This window comes from Vidua chalybeata, chromosome 3 (genome assembly GCF_026979565.1).
Source record: "Vidua chalybeata isolate OUT-0048 chromosome 3, bVidCha1 merged haplotype, whole genome shotgun sequence".
Taxonomy (NCBI): domain Eukaryota; kingdom Metazoa; phylum Chordata; class Aves; order Passeriformes; family Viduidae; genus Vidua; species Vidua chalybeata.
Genome location: NC_071532.1, coordinates 45,131,055 through 45,155,850, shown reverse-complemented (window position 1 = coordinate 45,155,850; position 24,796 = coordinate 45,131,055). Strand labels below are relative to the sequence as shown.

Below are 24,796 nucleotides of genomic sequence, written 5' to 3'. Positions count from 1 at the left end.
CATAATTAATATTAAGAAAGAGAGAAGGGGAGAGAAAATTTATAACCACCAATCTATCTGAAGCACCTATGACTTGTGCTTGGCAGATAGTTATTTGGTTGTAAAAAAAATTCAATTACAAAACTTAACTTTTGATTTATAAATGTGGCAGCATGAGCTTGGCAACATTTTACAAATAATCCCTGATTTACATTCTTGTTTGACTTCACTGGGCATGGAGGCTGTGTCACATGCAAAGGTTAGGGTTGGATCAATTTGGTTCCCATTCATCACAAAAGAAGGTACTTAAAATACAGAATGAGATTTAATCAAACAGTTATGAAAATCACTTCTCAAATAAACTATTTGCTTTTAAAATATTCTAAAACAACCCATGAAATTTACAGCTATATGTACTCTCAAGAACCACTTAGACTGAAATATTTGTGCATTTTGTGCCTGCCTGCTGCTGACACAAAATGGAAATGTCTCCTTTGACAAAATAAAACAATAAATAAGACCAAATGGCAAAATGCTTTACTGAATTAGGCCCCTCTGTTAATTTATTGGTAAACAACTAATATCCAAATGAATAAAGCTTCAAGCCTTTTTTTTCCCCCCACAGGAAACAGTATACTAAAAAGCCTTCAATTAACACATCATTATTTCAAGCACATCAATACATACAGTTAACTTTGTACAGGGACATATGAAGAGTAGAAATAACCATCCACCCAGGAAAACAATCACAACTGAGGAAAATGTAGAGCATCTTATAAAATGACACATGAGGACAATACTATAAGTGTTAAAGGCCACCTACCAAAAGTAAGAAAATTCCCATACGGAACCTTGGGGAAGTATTTTGACTATGTATGCAAAGGTGAAAGTCACAAAAACTTCTACTATTTAATACACGTAATTTGAATATATGACAAGTGCTATTAGTAAACAAGAAAAGGAGGGATATAAAAATGTAAGGAAACTGCAAAACAGTCTGAAAGAATTTTCCTTTGAGGGAATATAATTTAGGCTCTACAAAGACAGAACCTTTAGTGAGTGAACAGGAGACCAGAAAAGTGAGCAAAGGCATTAAAATTAAAAAAAAAAAAAATTGATACCTTAGTTAAATTAAGAATTACTTCCATGCTGTTCTACTAGTAGATAATTCTAATTACAATATCCACATTTACAGATTACTATAGTATTATAATAAGATTCTCACTGGGCTAGATTTGGCTATGATCAAGTTAATTTTCTTCATATTAGCTAGCTGAAATATAAACAGCATTTAGTACAAATTGGAGTATAAACAGACATGATCAGAAGTTTAACTTTCCACAAATCATGAGCAATTATAATTTCTAGCTAATGGATTTATCAGTCCACAGACAGTGAATTTTAAAGTGAGAATCTTCAGCATACTAGGAATAAGATTTAAAAGCACTTTGAAAACTAATATGAATACTTTAAAGTACAAAATTTCACTTTTCTGTTGCCCTCAAGACAGTGTTTGGTATTTAGAGTATATATCACTAAGGCATATGCCAACATAATTTCTTGTACCATAGGGAAAGATAAGATGCTGTTCCTCCAAACTCTAGACATGTACTTAGGGCAGCCACAAAAAATAACCAATTGTTTCTCCAAGAATGAGTCAAATACTTTGAATGACATTCCATGACATTTTTCTCCACTGAAAATATAACTACTAGGCACACAATTTTTCAGTCACAGGAGACTGAAAACCCTTTCAGCTAATTAAACAGTGGAAAAAGAAATGCTTTATTTTCCAAACTGGCTGATTCTGTCAGTGGTGATGAAGGTATACAAGCAATATACACCCAAGAAGGCAAAACCAGGAGGTAGCTGGGCTCTTAGAAGTATATTATGCAATGTTACATGCAGGTTCAGTCCTGCAAGAGAGTTTCATATGCTGCTGGCCAAATGCCATAGTAGAGAAGATTTCTCAGGGTTAGCTACTTCTTTTCAGTTTAACTGAATTCCTGTCACACTTGAAGTTACATGTGGGGTCACATGCCTTGTTGAACGAGGCACAAAAATAAGAATCACAGAAAGCCAAATATTTGGTGAATCACGCATGTAATGCTTGTAGTTTGCTGAGATGGCAATGATTTTACAAAATAGTTTCATCAGGAAACTTGCTTGAAAAAAAATCAAGCCCATGAAAGGCCCAATCATCCATTTCTTGCATATTAAGGCACCATTGAATCAAAGCCATTTGTAGGAATAAGACTACAGAATAAGTTACAGTTTAATATTTTTGACCTCTATTTTTCTTGCTCTCTTAGGAAGTAAGATATTCCAGAACAAGAAGGAAAACAAGTCTCAAGTTAAAATGTAATACAGATCCTGGCTTTTAGTATAATTATTGGAGTTCAGGAATTTTTATTAAATAAATTCTATTCTTACTGGAAGGGCCTGGAAGGGTCTTTCAATTAGCTCCACTGTAAATAAATCACAACTTGAACACAAGTTACTGCAAAATTCTTAAAAATCAGAAGGTGTTAAATGCATCATTCCTCAAAAGCTGAAAGGCCTGTTACTTTTAGAAATATTTTTACATATTTTAAAATGAAGCAAATAAAGCCCATCTCAAACCACCTGGCCAAGCTAAGATATATATTATATATATATATATATATATATATATATATATATATATATATATATATATATATATATATATAATATATATTATATATATTATATATATTATATATATTATATATATATATTACATATATATATTATATATATATAATATATATTATATATATTCAATTTTTACATCTGATCAAAGTCAGACAAGAACTAATGTTGGTATGGTCAGGAATTTTTATGTTCAGATTGTACTTACTGACTACAAGTGGTACCTCACTGGCAACTACAAAACTTAAATGGAGATTTATATCTTTCTATAAAATTCAGGAGAGCAACCTTTGCTGCTGTGCACACAAATTCATGCCAGTTCACACAAAGACTTGAAAAGAATGTACTTGCAAACATACACACTACATATAGTATGATTTAGGTTGTTATGAAAAAACATTCTTTAATTTCAATTATAGATATTAGATATATTCTGGCAAATATTTGCTTAGATGTTAAAATGCTGCCATTGCTCATGCTGTAGGTAAATGGTATGGCTGTACACACAAAGGCTTTAAGCCTGTAGCTTTCGCAAATCTGGCAGTTTGTGTTTGTGATATACAGGAACAGAGGAATCATGTGGAGGAAACAAAAATAAAAGTCAATGAAAAATTAAATACATGGGGTTTTTCTCATTGAAAGTGCATGTGTCAAAGTTCAATGATTCTCTCCCTCTTTCTTGATTTTATTTTTTAAATCCCCAGTGGAAAAGATCTGACTTCTATTGCTACTCAGTAACACAGGTTCGATAGTACATATTACACAAATATAAAAATACTTTCAGTTTTCAAATGGGAACCAGACTTTTTTATGATGGCTGTTAAATAAGAGCAAATCTGTCCTATAATAAAGCAAGTGAATTTATTCTTATCACTAGATCCAGACAGTATTGGGTTGGATTGTGAATGGTGCATGTCTTTGACATCTCAACAATCTAATTCAAGAAAGAAATACACTTGTTTCCTCAGTGAGTAAAATTCTCTGAAGTTATTTAAGTTCCCTTTTAAATGCAGACACTGATTCAAATACAGTTTTACGAAGCTGGAAAACACCTCTCCAATGCAGGCTACAGTGTATTACACAGAATTTAAGCATCTACTTCAAGTGTGACTAGGTTGGTGAAGGCTAAAAGCATATTTATTAGTTCCACATTATTAATGGCTGAAAATAGCCCTGATGTGAACCCACAGTACAGCTAGTTATTATATCACATGTACCTCTCAGATTGGTAAAAGTCATTTAAGAGCTACTATCTTATTCTAAAATTATATTTTATCAAAATAAGGCTTCTGTGGACTTACAGAGAAATTAAAGAAAGACACGATAAAATATTAAAAAGTTGAACATTAAAAAAGAGCTTTCCTGAAAAAGGGGGAAAAGAAGTAAAATAATCTAAGTGTAAACTTAACATCTTACATTTTGTACTTCATAGAAGTAAAACAACTCTCTCCAAAAGAGAAAAACATTGCACTTTCAAGATTTTTGTGACTTACAATGAAATGGCAAGGAGTATGAGTGTTAAATGAAAAAACATTGCAAAATAGTAAGTATTTCTACATGTCTTTGATTTTGGTCCCCCCTTTTTGGAAAAGAAAACAGAACAATCAAAACAAAATACATACAGAAGAAACAACATTGAGTACACCACAAAAACAAGTAAGAAACACATTTGCTAAAGAACCATCAATGTTGTTACCAGTGGGGGTTCCAGGGTTTGGAAAGGGAAGGTAGTACCAGTCAGAGGAATATCAGGATAAGGCATTTACGATGTGGACAGCACAAAGAAACAATTGGAATAGAGCAATAAATTTCACATCCATGTTGACTCAATACAGGGCTTTATATCTATTGCTAAGGTTGGCATGGGACCAGAAACAAGAACTGCACATGAGGAAAGGTTGACTTTATTCCCTTAAGTTTCAGCAATCTTTCTTTGACTTTGGGAATAATAGTTTCAGGCTTGTAAGTTGCAAAGTCAATGACAATTACTTATGAATTTGCTTCTGCAGCCAATTCAGATGAAATGAGAATCAGGCTAAAATGCACATTTTACATCCCAAAATTTCCTTGGGAATCAATAAAATTATCTTTAATTGAGGAGTAATTAATTATTCATAGACTAAGCATCTCTCTCTAAAAAACAGGACCAAAAACAACCTGGGAGAAAATCTTTCTCATCTTTGGTACTTCCTTTGTAGTATTTACAGATGGTTATTCACAGAATTGCAGACATAAGAGCTCAGATATCCTATAAAATCTAGGATACTTTGAAACTGTTCACTACAGGAATTTCCCCACAGACACACTGGCTTGGCTTTCTTAATGCCATCAGGTATCAATACCAGTATCTGTACAGCTCTTATGTAAACTACTTTTCAATTAACTGAAAAAAGCAAGCTTCATAATATAAAAAAAATATTACTATTTGAAGGTAGCATATTATCAACAATAATGTAACTTTGAAAGGGAAAAATATAGTATTTTTTGGTTGGATTTGGTTTTCTTTTGTCTGGAATTTTCAGTAGCTGGATATCAATATGTAGGAAAAGATGGTACTTGCAAATATTGTCCCTTTGTGTCAAGAAATCTTTGACACAGTGATTACTGTATCTTGACACTGCTACTGCTCACTAACAAAGAAAACAAACAAAAAAATTATCCTAATCACTGTGTAGAATTTTGTTAAGCTGCCAAATAGAAAATTTCCACAGAGAAAACAAATAAAACATCAGATCATCCTCCTCCCCAACATTTGGCTAATGAAAAGACATCTGCTGTGTTGGAGTTCATTGTTTCTGCTGACTGGTATACACACTTTGTATTTTAAATTCTCTTTTCACATGGTGACGTGAACATCTCATGGCAACTGCTCCTACAAAGCCCTTCCTTTACATGAAGTAAGGAAACTTTGAGGTATAGCAACCACAACACACCAAGTAGCTTTCAGAATAAGGAAGAGTCACCTGTAAACAGCACTGATTCCTCTAAGTCAGCAATGCACCACCTCTTTCTTGTATCAACTCCTGACCGCATTAGATAAACCTAGCCAGTGGCAACTCCTCTTCTCACTAACCACCCTCAAATCCTTACTGGATCCACCACTGATTTCCTGTGATTGCACAAATCAATGCAGCAATAAAGCCATAATTCAATACACAACAAAACAGCTACAGGAGGACTAAAGCACAAGGTTTTGTGTATGTATATATTATTATATTTCCTTTTAACATTCATCCATTGCAAATATTGGGCTCACTAAAATGAAAACAAATAAAAAAGAACAGAAAAGAAAAGTATAAAAAAGCTTGTTGCTCTTACATCTACTGTGTCAGTCACTGTGCAAATCCTGAGAAAGAAAGGAAGACCAAAATGGGAAATTTTGACATGTAAACCAAGAATTTTAGGATGAAAAATTGTAATATTAACAGAAAAATCACACCAATTTAGCAGTATTACAGGAAAAAATCTAGTGATATTCAGGAGCTGTACAATGCTGACACAAAGCTAAGAGCAGGGAAAATAAGGAATAGGCTGTTGTTTTTAATAATTACCACGCTCATGGGTGATGACTGAGGAAAGGAGGACAGGACAATTAGTTCAAAGAAAAAGAAACAGGAAAAAAAGAAAAAAAAAGGTGAGAATTTGTTTCAGGAAATACAAAATATAGTTAGTATTGGTTTTGCCAAAATTAGTTCTGTACTAAAAGAGAAACATCAAATAAACAGAAAATGAAAAAAAATCCCTCAAATGAGGAAGCACAAAAATACTATTAACATCAGTAGAGTCAATTATGCAGCATTTAAAGATTTATTTATATTTGCATGCAAAATCAGTCATTTCTAGAAACAGAGGCAGAGGTCAAAATAATCATGAGCCAATATCTTGAGAGACCATTTCAGAATCCAACATTATGAATAAGTTTAGCTATGTAATGGTAGAAATGTTGTCCAAAAGAACAAAAGGTTGTGCAGAATAATCTTCAGTAAAACATGAGAGTAATGGCCAAAATTATATGCTAGATAGCTGTACTAGTACTCAATTTACCATCCTGTAACCGAATTTTATCCACATGGGTTCACTTTTTTATCACTCATATCAGTCTAGAAAGATTTAATCTATAATTTAAACTGTGAGAGCACTTTCAGAGAAGCAGAATTTTTGATTGGCCTTGAAGTCATTCAGACAAATGTAATAGTTAATGAAAAATCATTATTTAAGCAGTTGAATATTAAAGAAATAGGCCGCATAAAAGACCTACAGGCACAAGGGACAATGAGATATGCAGTATTGCTGGTATGAATTATGATCCCTCAAATGCAATAGGGATTATATAATCAAGCTTTTTTACCTTGCTTTTAAGATAAAAACATGTTAAAAGGTTAGGTCACTGTAGGATTTAAACATAAAAATGCAATGTAAAAAAATCTGAAGATAAGGGAAGAAAATGTGCTTTTGTAGCTCTATTAAGCATGCAAGAATGAACTTAATGTACCCAGACAATCACAGTAAGGGAGTAGTAGAACTTACTATCAAGGAGAAGAAAGAAATTGACAGTGAAGTAACAACACAAAGGGTGGAAAGCCAAATTGGTTCAAAGTCAAAAGGAGAGTAAAAATTTTGCAATATTTCCCCAAGGACAAATAGAAAAAAATTATTTCAAAGAAAAAGCTTTTCCCAGACTTTTTTCCACAGAGCAAATAGATTTCCATCAACCTCTTATATTTAATTTATGGCTTAAGTAAGCAGTGTGGTTTTCAGTTTAACAAATCAGGTGGGCATTTTTAATTTCTTTCTATGCTGAAACTGGTTGGGGACTTCTGAAATGTTTTATATGCATAAACACTGCTGTTCGTAACCGGAATATGTTTTCAATTTTACATGTAATGTCTTCACTTCTTCAAAATTATGAGGAGTCCTCTGAGACCATTCTGAAACTCAACACTTGCTAATGACTTACTGTTGACAAGGACTGGCTTAGGTATGTCAATTAAATATAAATCATTTTTAGGAAATGCTGTTTTAGCTTCAGCCTCTAGATTTTTACAGAGTTTATGGAATCATAGACTATCCTGAGTTGGAAGAGACTCATAAGCATCTTCAAATTCTAAATCCTGGCCTCACATGGAACTTCCCAAGAGTCACACCACATGCCTGAGAGAATTGTCCAAACACTGCTTGAACTCTGCTAGGCGGGTGCTGTGACCACTTTCCTGGAGAGCCTGTTCCAGTGCCCAGCCACCCTCTGGGTGAAGAACCTGCTCCTTATGCTTAACTTAAACCTCCCCTGAGTTCTTTCAAATTCCGCTTGCTTCTGCAAAACTTAAAAAAGGTGATGGATCATTTCTGTTTAATCAATAGTACCTGATCCCTCTTCAGTCACCATGCCAAGGCCTTCTGCTTTGTTCTGACGTTCAAACGCATTTAGGTCAAGAACGCTGCGGTGAGAAAAATTACATTTGTCCTGTGATTAATTAAATATGTGCAATATTTAATTACATTTGTCCTGTGATTAATTAAATATGTGCAATATTTAATTTTGTGGAAGTTAGAGAGGATGTGTGATTTCATTGAAGTTTAGAAGCATACTGGTATTAAAAAGATATATCTCAGTGGCTTGATACAGGTGTCTGCTACAACATTACAAATCTCAGCTCAACAGCCTGAACCTGCTTTTGCCCTGAAAGTGACCACATTCAGCTCTGTATGACTGACCAAATAAAAGGGAAATGTATGCATTTATGATATACATACTCATTTTTAGGTGCTATAAAGAAGTTACTGACTACTTTTGTATTATAGCCCAGTTCATACCAAGCAGCAAGGTCCATTAAGAAACTGTCATTATTAGTTGCATTTAGTGTTTCTCTCCCTCCACATTCTGAAAAACCAAAGCTGCCAAAAGGGAAAATGTATTCAACTAACCAGATTCAAAGAAGGAGGATATCTCACATATTTCATTTGTGAACCTGCGAGGTTCTGCCTTCCAGGGCTTTACATGTCAGCTGGGTAGGGATAACTTTTGTTCATTAGCAAAAATGGTTATAAAAGTTAGATTAACACAGAACTATGACAGAACCTCTGCTGGCAAGAAACCTCACTGATTTCAAAATGAAACTTGGCCACAGACAGCATTAAGAAAAAAGAATACACAATTAAGAAAAAAGAATACATAACATGATACCCTGGATATAACAAGACTGAATCACCTGATCCAGGGAGCCCCTTTTAGTCCTATGTTTTATGTTCCCTAATACATCATTTACTGATATGGTTTATTCTTACAAATTATGTACAAAACATTTAAACACATACATTTATATATGAAATCAATATAAATCATAAATAAACATGAATGGACAAAAAAGTCATAGTATCACTTCAATTTATTAAAATTCATTTATTTAATATGAGATTAGATATTTCATTTCTTTATATGACTTCTAAGAAGTCCTATGAATAATTTTAACAAAGCTGGGTTTTCTCAAAATCTTTATGATTACTTAACATTGATCATTGACCTGATCTCTGCAGGATTACAGGATACCTCCAGAATTAAGGATTTGCCTCCGAGGAATGCTCCTAACTCTGGAGTTGTTTTCTGCCATATCTCAGGTAGACTCAAATCCAAAAACATTTTAGAAAAGAGCTTTCTTACAAAGGTAGATACATATCACCAAGTTTTTCACACCACAAGCACCACCCCGTCCTTTAAAGCAAATCTAGCAAATTACAATCCCCAAGTGCTGTTTGCAAGAACTATGTAGAGGATCATTCTACAACTATAAATCCCATGGAATAAAATATACATGCAAAATAACACATTTTTCAAATCGATACTTTCTTACCTACAAGACTGCATAAGACCAGCAAGGCTCTGAAAGAACCCCACATCCTTTTTATCCTTGAGGTAGTCAAGCATTTTCTGCAGTAAACACGAATAATTTACACAGAGAATTAATATTCCTATTATGTGATAACCTAGGTAACTTAAGACTATATGCATTCAATACTATTAACAATGCTGGTGTTTGGAAATATCTCTAATATTTAAGAGCCTTGCAGAGAAAAATCCAGATATCAAAACCAAAAAGAATATTTAATGCTCATATACTTTATAGAAAAGTCCATACATTTTGGTTATGCCTTCCAAAAACATGGAAAATAAAGACAGTAAGCAAAGTCAACACAGCCAGAATTTAGAGTTTAATATAAATGCAATCTTGCCACTACTAGGTTAAAAATTTATATTGACATTAATGTTTCAACATCAGATGAGGCTTTTCTTAACCTCAGTTTGTTTTAAATTATTTTAGCTGAAATAGCCTGTTAGCAGTAATTTGAGCACATTTTAAATTTTTTTTATTTTTTTATAATGTGTCATAACAATCTGAAAACAGATTGCAATCCCAAGAATTTATTGAGTGAACTGTGATTCTAGAATGCAATGCGTTGTACAGTGAAGACATGGGATGATACCAGAGCTCTCCATTGCGAAGAAAACCCGCAATGCTAAAGGTCAATCTTAGTAGGAAAGCTACAAGAATTCATGTTGTGAATGAAGTAAAACAATTTTTGCAAAAATAATAGGAAAAGTAGATAGTAAGTAACATCCAAAATGGACAGCACATAGGCAGACAGCATTAACAAAACATCAGTGTAAACCCAAGTAGACCCAAGATTACAGAAAAAGAATACCCCCATCAAAAACATGATACCAATCAAAGCAAAGAACTCCAGAGGAGGAGGATAATAATGACTTTTTAAAAGCCGCTACTGTTCCTCTCCCACCACCCATACCCAAGGAAGACTGAAAAGCTGATCTTAGGACCTAAAGGAAAATTAGAAAGTTGAGCATAATACCAGAAGAAACAGGTATAAATGAGACAACCTTAATTGTTCCCAGCTGTCTGTATTCTTTAAACTGTACTACAATAATTTAGTAATGGCAGGTATAAACCCTTCTCAACATAAGAATCTTCAGCTAGTACAGAATACTGAACCCACCCTATATCAGCCTCTTCACTTCAACAGTGCAGGATTCTTTTATTGTATCAGACTTGTCCACTGGGCACCAAATTATCTTATGATAAATTAGTTATTCAGGATTTTCTCTGCTTTTATCAGCAAGAGTCTCCATTGTATAAGCTAAGGACTTCTGAAGTTGTGTATCATTCTTTTTGGTGAAGACTGGGGTCAGCAATTTTGCTCTACAGGCTATAGGACAATGGCAATCTCCCAGGAAAGCCCTCCTTTCCAAAGAATTTCTACATGTAAATAATATAAATAAAATTCCCCCCTTACACTTGAAGTCCAAAACAAACCTTTTAGCCTGTAAACAAATAATAAATACTCATCCCACAAGGTACTTTTGTATACAATTTTATTCTGCGAACAAGAGTAAGAGGATAAACAGTGTGTGACAAACAGTCACACTACGTAATGTGCTACTACAGTAATAATGACCATGGTATAAAGACCTATACTGGCTAGAAAGGGTAGAAGAAACTAGTACTTTACCTGTTGAACAGTAGAATTTCCTCCATTTAGGATGGCAATTCCTAGCTTTAGGGTTGCTGCAACCATTGGCCCCATCTCACCTTAAAAAAGATTTAAAAATATATTTTTGGATCATATATAAAAATAAGAATGTTTTATTAATTATTTTATCCATTCAATGAATTGTAAAACTGACCTATTTTTCCTTAATTTCTACATGAGTGCCTACAGACATAATGTAATGCATACAAAGCACACAGAAGAAGCAAAATATAAAGCAGGAATAAGTAAGTTCAGTGAATATAAATCATGTTTCAATCACTGGAGCATAGGACAGTTGATCTAAGGCTGGGCTAACAATGATAAGCTAACTTTCAAATTTAGCAGTTTGTCCCCTCTGCATGAAAATCTGGACGTTTCCTTCTAGTTTATTCAGAAAATGACAGTGACCTAAGCATTTTACTGCAGTAAACAAGATTTGTAATTGGGAATTTTTAAAGCATCAGTATTGTGAAAACAAATCATAAAAGAAAAAAAAGAAAAGCATAAAACCTTGGAATAAGATGGTTTCTAAGGGGAAAAAAGGATCATTTAAACTCCTGAAATGTTTTATCAAAGTACACCAATAAAGCAGGTATTTGAAGAATGGGAAATAACAAAAGGATTTAAGTCCACACCTACTTCAGAACTGTACACATTCCAGCATTTAAGGGCCATTTTGTCATTCAATGCTGCTAAAGCTATGAAGTAATCCTCAAAATTAGCACTAGAAATATTAATTATAGCTACAAAAGAAACAGTAGTCTCATGAAAATTATTCATTATACTTTTCTGGATTAGCTGTCAAAAATTTTGAAATTTTGAGTTAATTTTGAAAGCAAATCTTAAGGGCCAAACATATGCAGGTTGTGCCCAATAAGAAATAAAATTACTTCAAAGTTCATTAGAAATAAGGTCTGAAATTCAATCTACACACCAAAACCTTACCTTTACTTGCACTGATTGTCTGCAGAACCATCTCAGCAGCACCCCGATCATGCAGTCTGGCTTGTTGATACAGAAGTTTTTGCTTTTCCATTTCTTTTTCCTGAATAAAAATTCCGGTCATTTAACATGAGATTTGAATTACTATCAATCCTCCAAAGGTTCTTGGTTTTCTCTTAGTATATGGGCTCTATGACAACATCATGAACCATTTTAATATATACGATGCTATTGAACAAATAATTAACAGGTTCAAGTAATAATCTCCACTTGGTGTTTTTCTTTAATATGCATTTAGCAGTTTATGGGGAAAGAGTCATCTCAATTGTGAATCATTAGATTAGTTCAAAGCCCATGTTCATTATATATACTGCATGTATCAAACTTGCACTTTTGTGCTCTGTTTTTGTGCAACAGTTCATACTCTTAATAATCTTCTGTAGCGTGACCATAACTTCATACTGCTCAGTTTGTGGCTCTTGAGTTGTAAGTTGTTGCTGAATACCAGAGTAAAAGAAACTTCTCGGATTTTTTTTCAAAACATATCATTACATTACAATATAAATTGCCCCCTATTTACAGAATATTTGATAGAATACACTGTGCTTTTATATTTTGTATTCTCTAGCGGCAACAAACAATACTGCATGGCGTTGCTTGAGCAATGGTGAAGTTTCTTTTTTGTAATTTAAACTACTACCGAAAACATAACGAGCATAAAGAGCAAACATAAAGGCACAGTTAATTCCAGAAGAGTTTCAACTTTCATCAGGTTAATTGAAGTTTGCTGGAGAATTGAGGATGACTAAGCAGTATAAGTTGCAAAATGGAAGTTGCATAGAGCCCTATGACAGTGAGTCCATCAGATGGCGTGGTAAAAAGCTTACTCAAAAGGAACATGACACAATCAGTTAGTATCATGTCCAAAAACACAACGCCCAAAACATGTATGACCTAGAAGCAGGAACAGCTGCAGCAGAAGCAGCCAGAATGACAGCTTTGCTGCCATAAACTTTCCATCCAAGTTACGGAAAAAATACATTGGAAGATGGAAGAGGTTTAAAAAATGAAGGCTTGCTAAATAGAGGATATGAGTAATAAATTAAAAAAGAAGAGGTAAAAAAGAGAAATATGTTCAAATGAATGAAAAAGAAACCTTTAACTCAAAAGCAAACCAACACAGACATTTATGCTGTTACCAGAGAGTTCTCGCCGAGGCTGGCAAATTTGTTTCTTAAATCTTTGATAATATCGTGCTGCGGAAACAAAATTCATCAGGGTTTTTTTTTTTTCACACTATTAGCTCTCCTGTGGTTAAATTGTATCTTTCTTTTTGCTTTAAATTAAGTGACAAATCTAGATGGAGGCACAAAAAGGAAAAAAAAATGGCAGCGTTGCTTTGTATTTAGCCATGCTAGGGTTTGAAAGTTTTGCCTTCATGTTTAAACCTCTTCCTGGGAGTTTAACAAAAACAAAACAGAAACATACACACACACGCACGCACACACCACACACACAAACCACCAGAAAACCATGACATCACAGTTTCAGTATAGCTACAACAAAATATTTTCATTTGCTTCAGAAGCTGCTGAAAATTGATCAGCCTTTCTTTTCTTAAAAACTATTTCCTATTTCTAGATACTTTTAGTTTTAGACCCATCACCCTTTCATCTTTCTTCCATTGCAAAATTTATCATTCACAAGCCTAACAATAGCTATACTACTTTCATTGTACAACATTTTTTGGTAAGAATATCAAAGATTTATGAGAATGCTTATAGTGAGGATGTATCTGCATAATCTACAGACTAACTTCTTAACAATGGCAATATAGAAGAACAGTAGGAAGAGGCATTGCCAAACAGCTTAGAATGAGAGAAGTGGCATTTCCCATGGAAATCAAGATGTCTAGGACATTAGTAACAAAACAGACCAAAAAAAGAAAATCAAAACCAACCAACCAACCCAATCCACCAACAAAACCACCACAAGCGTTTCTCTTAAAAGCAATCATTCTCTGATGACAACCCACAAAGATCATGGTTCCTTCTTCAGCTTTACAATGCATTTTCACTGTTGCTTTCTCCCTGCCAACTCAATACATATATATAAATATATATGTGATGGCATCACCTACATGAAGAGGGCCACCCATTGCCTACAGAATATACTAAGTTAATAAGGTTATCCCCATTTTTCTAAGATGTGCTTACCGTTTACATTGTTATCTGTGCTAGCAGTTTCAGCTTTTTGCACTTTTATCCCCTTGCTTGCCAGTTGAAGTCAAGAAACTACCAAAGTAATTAGCCAATGATTTGAGCTTTCTGTCATTCACCAAAACATCAAAACAACTGCAAAAATACTTCACTAAATGAAGCATTTAAAATAATTGAACAGAATTTTTAAAAAATAAACAAAAAAACCCCAAACAACCAAGCAAAACACAAAAGAAACACACCCCAAAACAAAACCAGTCCTCAGTGAAGAACAAATCTATTACATCTTGGATGTTTTCCACTTATATAGGAAAAAAGTTGACCACTTACAAATGAACATACACGTGTTCTCATATTATAGACTTTTTCAAGCATTCTACCAAACCTCGGAAACTTTTGAATCATACTCTTTGAAAGTAGAGACCCAAATATTTTCTACTTCATTTTGGTTTTGGGTTTTAAATCTTTATGAGCAATCATATGTCAAAATAAATTGGGCAAAACCACAATTTTTAGTTTGAACTTGTAGGCAATAAACTTGTTAAAACTAAAGAGAAACTTTAACTGACAAGTGTGTCACTGAAATTCTTAAATTTTCTTGTAATTCATACAGAGACTTATTCTTGGAGTTTCCCTTTGAGCTAGGACTTATGGACAGGTTTGTTTGCTGCCACCACTAAGCTCCAAAATACAGAATGCTGGCATAAGATCCTACTTTTCCAGAGCATTTTTTCTTCTTCTTTTTTTTTTTTAATATGAAACCATGAAATTAAGTTTAAGAAAAGAAAAAAAAAAAGATGCAAAGAACAGAAATTGCATTCAACTCAGCTATTAGAAGATGAATGCTTCTCCCTTGAATTGTCTTCGTATTTTATACTTTTCAAGACTTCTGCTAAGTCCAGAGAACAAATCTTATTAGGCAGTACTTACACTGACAAAACATTTGTTCATTTCAATGTCAGGCATGCATAAGTTTTGAAATTAAAATATCAAATATTCATGCACAATACTTTTGTATCTTTTTATATATACATCTTTATAAATACTTTAATTCTTTAAGTTCAATATATGCTGGTTTCTGCTCTATAAATAAAAAATATTTTTTCCTGTATCATTCCTTTTGGACTTCATCATTGAAGCATCACTGCTTGTTGAGAGGGGTTTGGACTCAAGGACCTCTAAAGGTCCTTTCCAACCCAAACTATTCTATTAATAAATATTCTGTTGTTTAGGGAGTGAAACCCTGTATTAGGTTCCATAAAATCCATCACATGTAGGATAAACTGATGAAAAACACATTTTTACATAATTATTTGAATGTTTACTTTCTTAGAATTGATAAATTGAATATGGAGTCTGATCTTAATTCACAGAATAAATAGTTACTTATTGTAAATATGTGTTATATGGACACTCAGTGGTTTATTCAGGATTTATGACAGTAAGAGATACAGGTAACGATCTTCATAGGGCTGGAGCCTTATGAGTTTGCATTATTTGTATGTAAAGAAACATGAAAATTTTTGTCCAAGGTAAGTGACAGCACAATGTATCATTTTGTCAAAAAACTTGTGAATAAAGAAGTCTATCAACAAAGTTGCTACCAGTAACAGGAACTGATATAGGAAGCTCTATTCCCCCCATTTCTTTTCTTCCTGTGAAGAGTCAATTTAAATCAATTTAATACAAATGAGTTTAAAAATATGAGCTAAATCTTGACTCCTTCTTTGAGTTCCCATCCTACACATATTTAGCGCACATTAATATGTAGGAGTGACTCAAATGCAGAAAATTATTTGCGTTTAGCTATTGAAACAGTTTGATTTAAAAGAATTTCCTATCAGTAGAATCAAAGGACACAGCAACACCAACTTTACAGGGGGTCAATTGACCATCTGTTCAATATGACAAAAAGTTAACTTAGAGACAAACAGGAAGGGGCAAAGACATCTGTAATAACTCAAAGCAAATACTAGCAGGTAAATGTTGACAGGAATATACTAACATACAGAGAACATTATTGTCACATCCCTATTGTTCACACTATTAACCCAATTCAGATTAATTGTACAAATATAAGACTACACTGCTTGAGATACGAGGAATAAAATTGTCAATAAAATACACTCGGCATTTTCATCACATTCTAAGCTTGCCCAAATGTCTCTATTACTCTGACTGCAAATGGATTCAAGACTTCAAACACCACGCATTTTTGAAGTCTAGAGCAGCAGTAGACTTTTATCCCCAAACATATTGAACAGTCACACTTTTCACATGCATAGCCTTCAACATTAAAGTTTGATTGTCAGACAGGAACACACAAATGCACACACAAGCACACACGCACCTGGTATGTACAGTTTCATATCTGCACAACTGTTTAATGCCACGTATGAAGGAACAATTTCTTATTGTGCTTTTTTACCCTTTTAAAATCTTCACAGTCAGCAAGAAAAAATTTTCTCTGGAGCATATAAGATTTAGTGTATGGTAACCAGGTAAGCAGAGTGATACATACATAGTATTTGAATAGCTGAATTATTGGAATTAAAAAAGAAGAAATTATACTATTAGATTCTTATATATTTTCTTTGGGCCTTTTTGAGATCCACTTTGTTTACAATATTTACAATACCTTTTAAATAAATTTTTGTGAGCACATTCATCTTCCAGGATAATGCCTTTATCATATGAAGATGGAACAGACCTGTGCAAATTTTTGGAGGAGTAAGAGTAAAGTTGATCCTGAAATACATCATCTCTCCTCACAGATGCATGGAAACCTCTTTCTTCTGTGATCTGAATGTTAATAGAAGGCTAGCAAACAAAATATAAAAATCCCCTTGCTCTTTTCCGTGGAGAAGGTTGCAATTGTTTCCCTACATTGCCATAGGAAATGAAATTTGAAGTTACTGACTGAAGTCTGACCATTAGCTAAATCTGTGCATTTCTAATCTCAAGCAAGTCATCTTTACTTACTCAAGCTGTCATTAACCACAGCACAAATAACTGTATTTAACCACTTCAGAACCAAAAATTAGCTACTCCACACACCATACTTTCTCCCAGAATATCAGCACTACCTGCAGCACTACCATCAAGTGGCTTGAGTCAACAGTGGGAACCGAGACTTTGACCTGCGTGAAGCAGGCAAGTAGTCTGCTGCATAGCCATGGGACACCTTTCAGAAACAAATGTTGAGGTTTTCATGATGACACACAAAAACTGTGTAAGAAATTGAGCCAATAAAAAAATTAACACTGAAGTTTCAGAGCAATTGTCTCTATGTTCTTAGAGAAAACATAGAATTATGAATCATTTAAGGTAAGGAGTATCTAAAGAGTTTCTGTCAAATACTATAATATTGAAGGCTGAGGACTCAGTTCCAAAGGACCTGAATCAGACATGAACTATGACTGATGCACTCTCTATGATAAATATTGGAAACAGAATTCTACCACTATATCAGAAATGTGTGTCTGCTAAGAGACAGAAGAAAAGTTCAACTACTTTCCCTCAGTAACCAAGTAAGTTGTTTAATTAATTCAAATCAAGTTATAACCAGAAAGAAGCTAACCTATGCACAAAAGGCATGAACAGCAAAACAACATGAACAAATCAAACACTCTGTTTTTCCCAAAACAGTATCACAATTTTGCATAGCATAGTCTGCATAAATAATTTCTGAAATCTTTGAAGACCTTGTGCACACAAAGGGTTTGGTAGAGATGTCATGCTGGAAATGAAATGTTAAAAATTATTTCAAGACCCTTTAGTTGAATTTATCCAAGATGTTGGGCCTGAAAAATCACAAAATTAGACCCAGACAAATACACACATATTTTTTTTTGTTTTACCTTGCTGCGTTGTGATCCTGTCACCTTAAGGAAGGGCAAGGACAAGAAGCAAAATAGTAATAAGAAAAAAAAGGCCAATTTTTTTTCTGTAGGTGACTGACCAAATACATACACAAAATTGTCTTTTGAACATATAAATACATTATTTAAACATACGTTTCACAGCTACAGGAAAAGTACTAAAGAGAAACAAATGAATAGGATCTTCTCTCAAGACAAAAAATTGAATGCTGAACAAAGAACCCATTACAATTTTGGTAAGGAGCACTAACAAATTCTTTACTGACAGATTTTTTTCATACACCTCAATGATTTTCTATTTAACAATTTTCATGTCTATAAGCATGAGGCTTTTGATATCTAACAAGCATGTACAGGCTAACTGATGAGAGCCTATAAGAAGGAATAGTCTTTGTCAATATACTGCATTCCCAAAGGGAAAAAAAAATAGAAAAGTCCACTGAAATTTGGGTTCATAATGAGATATTTATCAAGAAACAAAAATTTATATATTGAGTATATTACTTGTAACTCAACTGGACTTCTGAGTGATTTGAAAATAATTTAGTATTGATATTCTTTCTGATTACTTTATATAATCAAATAGGGAATATGTACTTAAATAATTCAGTGCTATATCATGCAGCGTCGTGTAGAAAACATACAGAACATTGTGTCTATAAAACAATGGAGTTAAAGTAAACATGACCCAAACCACTCCTCAACAATCAGAACAGCACAGATAGCTTTACAGCAAACCAATCAGTATATTTAGAATTTTTAAAGAAATAATAAAAGTATTTATTTCATATTTCTGTGTTTTAGTAGAGATATGGAACATAAATACTAATTGATTTGAAAGACACAAGAGACATCTTTTAATGCCAGAATTGTGATATGCCAAAACACATTAAAATATTAAAAATATTGAAGAGCTAATTCTGTCAGTGCCCCTCAGAAGAGACAAATTTCTTGCACACTCCATTTTATTAATGGAAAAAGAGAGACAGATCCCAGAGCAAGCACATGACAAGGACTCGACTCTTACACTTGTAATCAGCTCATGTGTATATCCTTAAAACAGTGATAATCACTAAAAACTCAACATTAAACATCAATAAATTTCCTGTTCTCAACACAAGCAAAAATCTTAACAGTACCATGAACAGAAGTTCACATTTTATTAAGAAGCACTAATATATATGTGAAACATAAAACTACTGTATGAATTACTGGCACTGAATGTAAATGACTACTGTAAAAAGTAGTATTATAGTATTTTAAAAATCCAAACTAAAGGTAGGGCAGAATAATTTAAAAGATACAGTCTGTTATTATCAGACTTCTAAAGTTACTATCTGTAATACCTAACAAAAAAGTTAAATGAGATAAATATCTAAGATCCACTAAATTATTCTCTATTTAATCTTATATTATGTAATACTGTGCATGTTTTTGTTTCACTAATATTAATCTGGGGATTTATATCTGCCATATCCAGCTTGTGACATGCAGTTCACTGGCATAATAAGCTGCAGTAAGCCATGAACCAAAAAACATAAATGTCAGCTGGAAGCTATGAAATAATGTCTAACACGACAAGAAAAACAAAACCAGTATAATCTTACTTCAAAACTTTTCACTTCTTCTTCACCATCATCATCTTCTTCATCATGGCAGCTCTGATAATATGTAGAAAGAAAACATTGCTGATAACTCGCAATTTACTGATAACACTTTACAAATTATTTCTATTGATCTTCTTCACTAACAATTAAAACACAAAATAAGCAATAGGTATCAAAAAAGTTACCTTTGCCATAATGTCAGCATAAGCCATATAAAGGAAATCTTCTTCCAATTTGCTGGTTAACAGACAGAGGAAAGGTAGAATAAGGAAGATTAATTACAGTAGAACTGAAGTGCCATAATATTTTCAAACATCTTAAAAATATTTTAAAATAACTTCTATGCTCATAAATAATTACTATGGAAAATGAATACTTGATTAACTTACACAAATAGAAAAGTATAGCCAGCTACAAACACAGTACTCAGAAATTCATAAACACCTTCCAGTAAAGTGAATATAGTTAATTTTTAATTATAGTTAGAATGTATTTCATATTCAGAATGTAACTGTCAATAGGGAACATAGAAGACAGAGGAGCAGTGAGCCCTGAACACAGCATCCATAGCTGTGAAAAAGTCATATTAAAATCTCTCTACATACCACAAGCTAAAGAGGTTTGAGTGTAACTCAAACTCACTGTATGTTCATATGCACATTTTGGCCTAGCTTATGCAATTTCACTTGAAAAGAGACATATATTACTTCAAATACAGGAGTAATCTGAAAATCTGCATACACTTGGTAGTCTCTCACACCATCCCTACCATTTTTCAGTCAAGGCTGTTCGACTGAATAGCAGAATAAGTTGATGTAAAGGATCAACTCTTTTAAGGCTTTCATCTTCTTCTGGTGGTTCCTCTCCAGGTTTCTTTAGGGGAAAAAAAAGAATTTAAAAGTATATTCAATTATCAATAGTAAAAAATGTAATTTTTGTACAATTTACTAAACATTAAATATTACTATATGTAATTTTTATTTGAACAACCAAGAGGAAGCAACTTTCAAGCCAAGTATGACAAAACTGAATACCAACTGTGTTTATGACCTGAAGACTTACAATGATGATACCACTTGCATTGCTTTGGATTTCTTCTCCTCATAAAAATCAATCCTCTTCACTACATTCTGAAAATAACTTCAATCTCTTACTCTGTTATCCAGAACTAGTGGTAACCAGAAGCCATCATTTATTATTATACTGTCTTTTGCTATGTTAACCAGCTTCCTCAGAAAAATGACAATCCTGTTTCAAGTCTATGCTAGGTATAATGTTCAATGAGAAACTCTGAGAAACTTTAAGGGAGAAGAAATCCAAACCTGAAGCTTACCAACAATTTTAGACAGAAGGAGCTCTATCTACCAACAACAGTAATGTTGGCAGGATGTAGAATTTTAGGAGATGACAAATCAATAATGCACAAAAATTATTATACATGATTCAATAATATATATAAATGCATAAAGTGGGTTCTTTTTTCATGTGGTTATTTTGCTTTCAGTTTTAGACAGCTCTAGTTGGCTTTCTTCGAAAGAAAACGTAGTCCTAAATACTACGACAGCAACCTAAGCAGTGGTCTGAAAAGCATCTATACAAATCTCTGACTTCTTATCGTTTGCCAAAAGACATTTCAGAAAGCAAGTTTTGCCTGCCAAGTTACTGAAAAAAATTGCTTAATCCAGATACTTTTTCCTATGAATAATCTGGTAGCTCAAAGATAATTGCTTGCATAAAATACACACGCTTTTCATCCTTGTTTTCATCTAGCACTATATACCAAAATACAGATAAAAAGAATTCCATGCATTGATAAGACAGCACGAGTAATACACAATTGCTATATGTTATCAGTTAAGCAATAAGGATAGGTTGGCCACTTCAGAGATACTAGGAAAATGGTTTGTTGTCTATTGAGAAAACAAATTTTGCATGCCAGACAGATCCCTCTGAGAATGCTTATAGATATCTGTGAATACTACTATTTCCATGGTCTCCCAAAGAGAGCAATGGAAATGCACATATCCATATATTTGAGGAATTAAAAGGGAATTCTTGTAGTTTTTTTAAATAAAGGATGATATAAAAGCCAGGCCAGTCTGTTTCTGTCTTCTCTGAGAAGTTTTTTCAGTCAAGCTACTGGTTAGCAAGGAGTTATTAATGGACTTAGCAAATATATAGGTTCATCATGGGGGTAAGGAGATAATCCTTCATGTCAGTGTAGCCAAATTACCATGCTGGGTTATTTCTTTACACGCACACACCTGCACACACGTGCACACATGCAAAGACCTATGTTGTTCTGCTGCACACTCATGCTCCCAACTGCTAAAATAGAATTATTTTTGAGACTGAACCTGCCCTATTTAAAACACTTGCATTGTGTTGGGATACATAAGGATATCAGTTTAAAAGGCTGTATACAAAGTAAATATTTATAGAAGCCTCTTGTTTTTTCATAATAAGGATAATATTTTTCGTACCATAAGGATACCACAAGAAATTAATTCTGTGTGTGTGCTGGCAAAACTGAACTTCCATAGTCTGTCTGTGTTGAGCTCATTGCTGCTTATTTCCCTTTCACTATTTTGATCCTAATTTTCAAAATGAACTTAAATGAAAGTCATTGTAGGTATTTGCAAAGTTAAAGACATGGCTCTAACACTTCACCACTAGGAAAAATCTTCATGTCCCTGCCAAGAGGATTCTTCTGTGAAGAAGCAGACTCTGACAGCTTCTAAGGAACTGATTGATCTAAGACTAGATTCCTCTAGTTTCATATTCTAACCTTTTGACTTAAATGGCTTTAATGTGGATTATGTAGTCCTCAAATACACAAAGGTTAGCTGTAAAACAGGAGGGAATAGGTTGTTCCAGTTCTCCACAGGGCAGAAGATAAGAGATAGGGGAATGACAGCAATTGATATGTAATTTAGAAAAAAAAAAAAACTTTATAAAAGTTTATTGAAGCCCTGAAGCAAAGAGCCTGAGGGGATTTTGGAATCTCCATCATATGTAATTTTAAAAAGCTGTCAATTGACTTGGTTGTAGCTCATCCCTTTGGGTAGAGATAGCTTAAGTACTATCTTAGCTACTTCACATATTTATAATCATTACTATACAAATTGAATGTTAATTCAAAATAAATTCCTATGACCCTTTTACCCAGACGTACTGCTAAGTCTTCTATCAGTTTGTCTTCAAAATAGTGTTCTTCTGTTTCAATCCAAGATTTATCATAGCCTTGAAGAAAGAGATTGACGGCTCGGTGTCTAAAAAGGAACATTTAAAACAAAAGCTGTAAACTTTTAAAAAGTAGATTTGGTCAATATGAATTTCATTTAGCTTGAAGAATTGTACAGTCATTACAACAATAATTTAAAAAGGAAGACAAAGTTCCCATTAAAGCACCCATTTAAAAATAAAATTTACATTAAAATGTTTTATTTAAAACTGTGTCCCACTAACTTGTAAAACTGATGCCTAAACATAGTAACAATTATTTAGGAACAGATAATAGATAAAATTTAAAAAAATTAAATATAACAAATAAAAAAAATAAACTGCCACATTGGTAAGTGTTATGTTTTTAATATAAAATATTTTAATATTTTTAGTACAAATATTAAGAAAACCTATAGATCGACAGACCAACAGATAACTTTGGACTGTGCTGAAATAATTGCATTTTTTAATGTTCAGGATTAGAATTGAAATCAGAAATTGAAAATAACTGGTTTTTATTCTTTTTAGAAGATAGAAAAAAGTAATTAAACCTAGTAAATAAAGCAATATACAAACTATAATGCCAATTTATCAATTACTGGCTTTCATTTTTTTTCCTTTTGAGCTTGCCAAATAGCTCTGTAAAAACTTTAGTGCATTTGTGAAAGACAGAGTAATACAGCGGATTATACAAACCTTGGCAGATTATACAACGGTGCCATTCTAAAGCAGGCCACTACTGCTCTTTTCCTCTGTTTAGACAGCAGCTTATGCCACACTGCTTTTTTGGACCGCTGTGGATGTTCTACCTGTTGCACAAAATACACATGGAAAAATAATGTGGCAATGTCCCTAGTGTTGGGAAACAGTAATATTAGTAAAAATATTAGTTAACAGATAAATCAAGTAGAAAAGCAACAGAAGAAGAATAGATCAGAAAAAGTGTTCTAGACAGAGTTCAAGCATTCAGCCAAATCACAGAATCAGAATTTAGAAAATAAACTTAAAAGCAAAAATCTTCCTTTCCTGATATGATATAGATATTCTTCTTTTTCACTTCATTCTACTTTTTCTGTATTTTGCATAGAACACTATCATCAATAAGGCCATTTCTCAGGAAGCCTTAACTTTCAATGCAGAGAGCCCTCATTCACTCCATCTTTTATATGTAACTCTTTACACATGTACAGGTAAATTTTACATCTTCACATTGCCTCAGACAATATTTTTAAAGAAATTTTCATGGATACAAATAATCTTTGTAATATTTATCATGATCGGCTACGATGGAAAGGAATTAGCTTTAGGAAAGAGTGACAAGTACAAAGACTTAAGACTAAATCTTTTCTATGAAGTATCACAGACAGAATGTACATAAAATACTTCAAAACACTTTAGCTACATTTCAGAAAACTACAGCTCTGTCTTAAAATATATTCTCTTTCTGCATCTTGGCTCTACAGTAACATGAGATGAAATAGGGTGTACTCCATATTTATCTTTTATGCCTTTAGAGTTTCTTCTTTCACCTTTTATTCTTGTTTCCAGCCCAAGAAAATTACTCTTGTGGTGCTGAAGAGCACCTGCATACTTCTGTATACGTCCTGACTGGATAACTGGGAACTATGATTGCAGACAGTGCTATGGATCACTCCTTTCTCACAGCCTATTTACAGTCTCTGTGATTTATTTCACACATCTTCCATAAATATTATATAATTTTATTTAACCT

General features: G+C 33.3%; 1 protein-coding gene across 1 annotated transcript in view; it reads right to left on the bottom strand.

The window, feature by feature from the left end:
- The window catches only part of RYR2 (ryanodine receptor 2), a 386,078-nt gene that overhangs the window by 35,474 nt on the left and 325,808 nt on the right, over window positions 1-24,796 (bottom strand). Inside the window, exons 76-84 of the mRNA XM_053937433.1 lie at window positions 23,761-23,869; window positions 23,015-23,111; window positions 20,609-20,712; window positions 20,025-20,076; window positions 19,840-19,893; window positions 12,136-12,235; window positions 11,170-11,249; window positions 9,498-9,574; window positions 8,014-8,087 (exon numbers count right to left, since the gene is read on the bottom strand). Of these exons, the coding sequence (XP_053793408.1) occupies window positions 8,014-8,087; window positions 9,498-9,574; window positions 11,170-11,249; window positions 12,136-12,235; window positions 19,840-19,893; window positions 20,025-20,076; window positions 20,609-20,712; window positions 23,015-23,111; window positions 23,761-23,869 (747 nt within the window). The remainder of the gene's footprint in view (window positions 1-8,013; window positions 8,088-9,497; window positions 9,575-11,169; window positions 11,250-12,135; window positions 12,236-19,839; window positions 19,894-20,024; window positions 20,077-20,608; window positions 20,713-23,014; window positions 23,112-23,760; window positions 23,870-24,796) is intronic.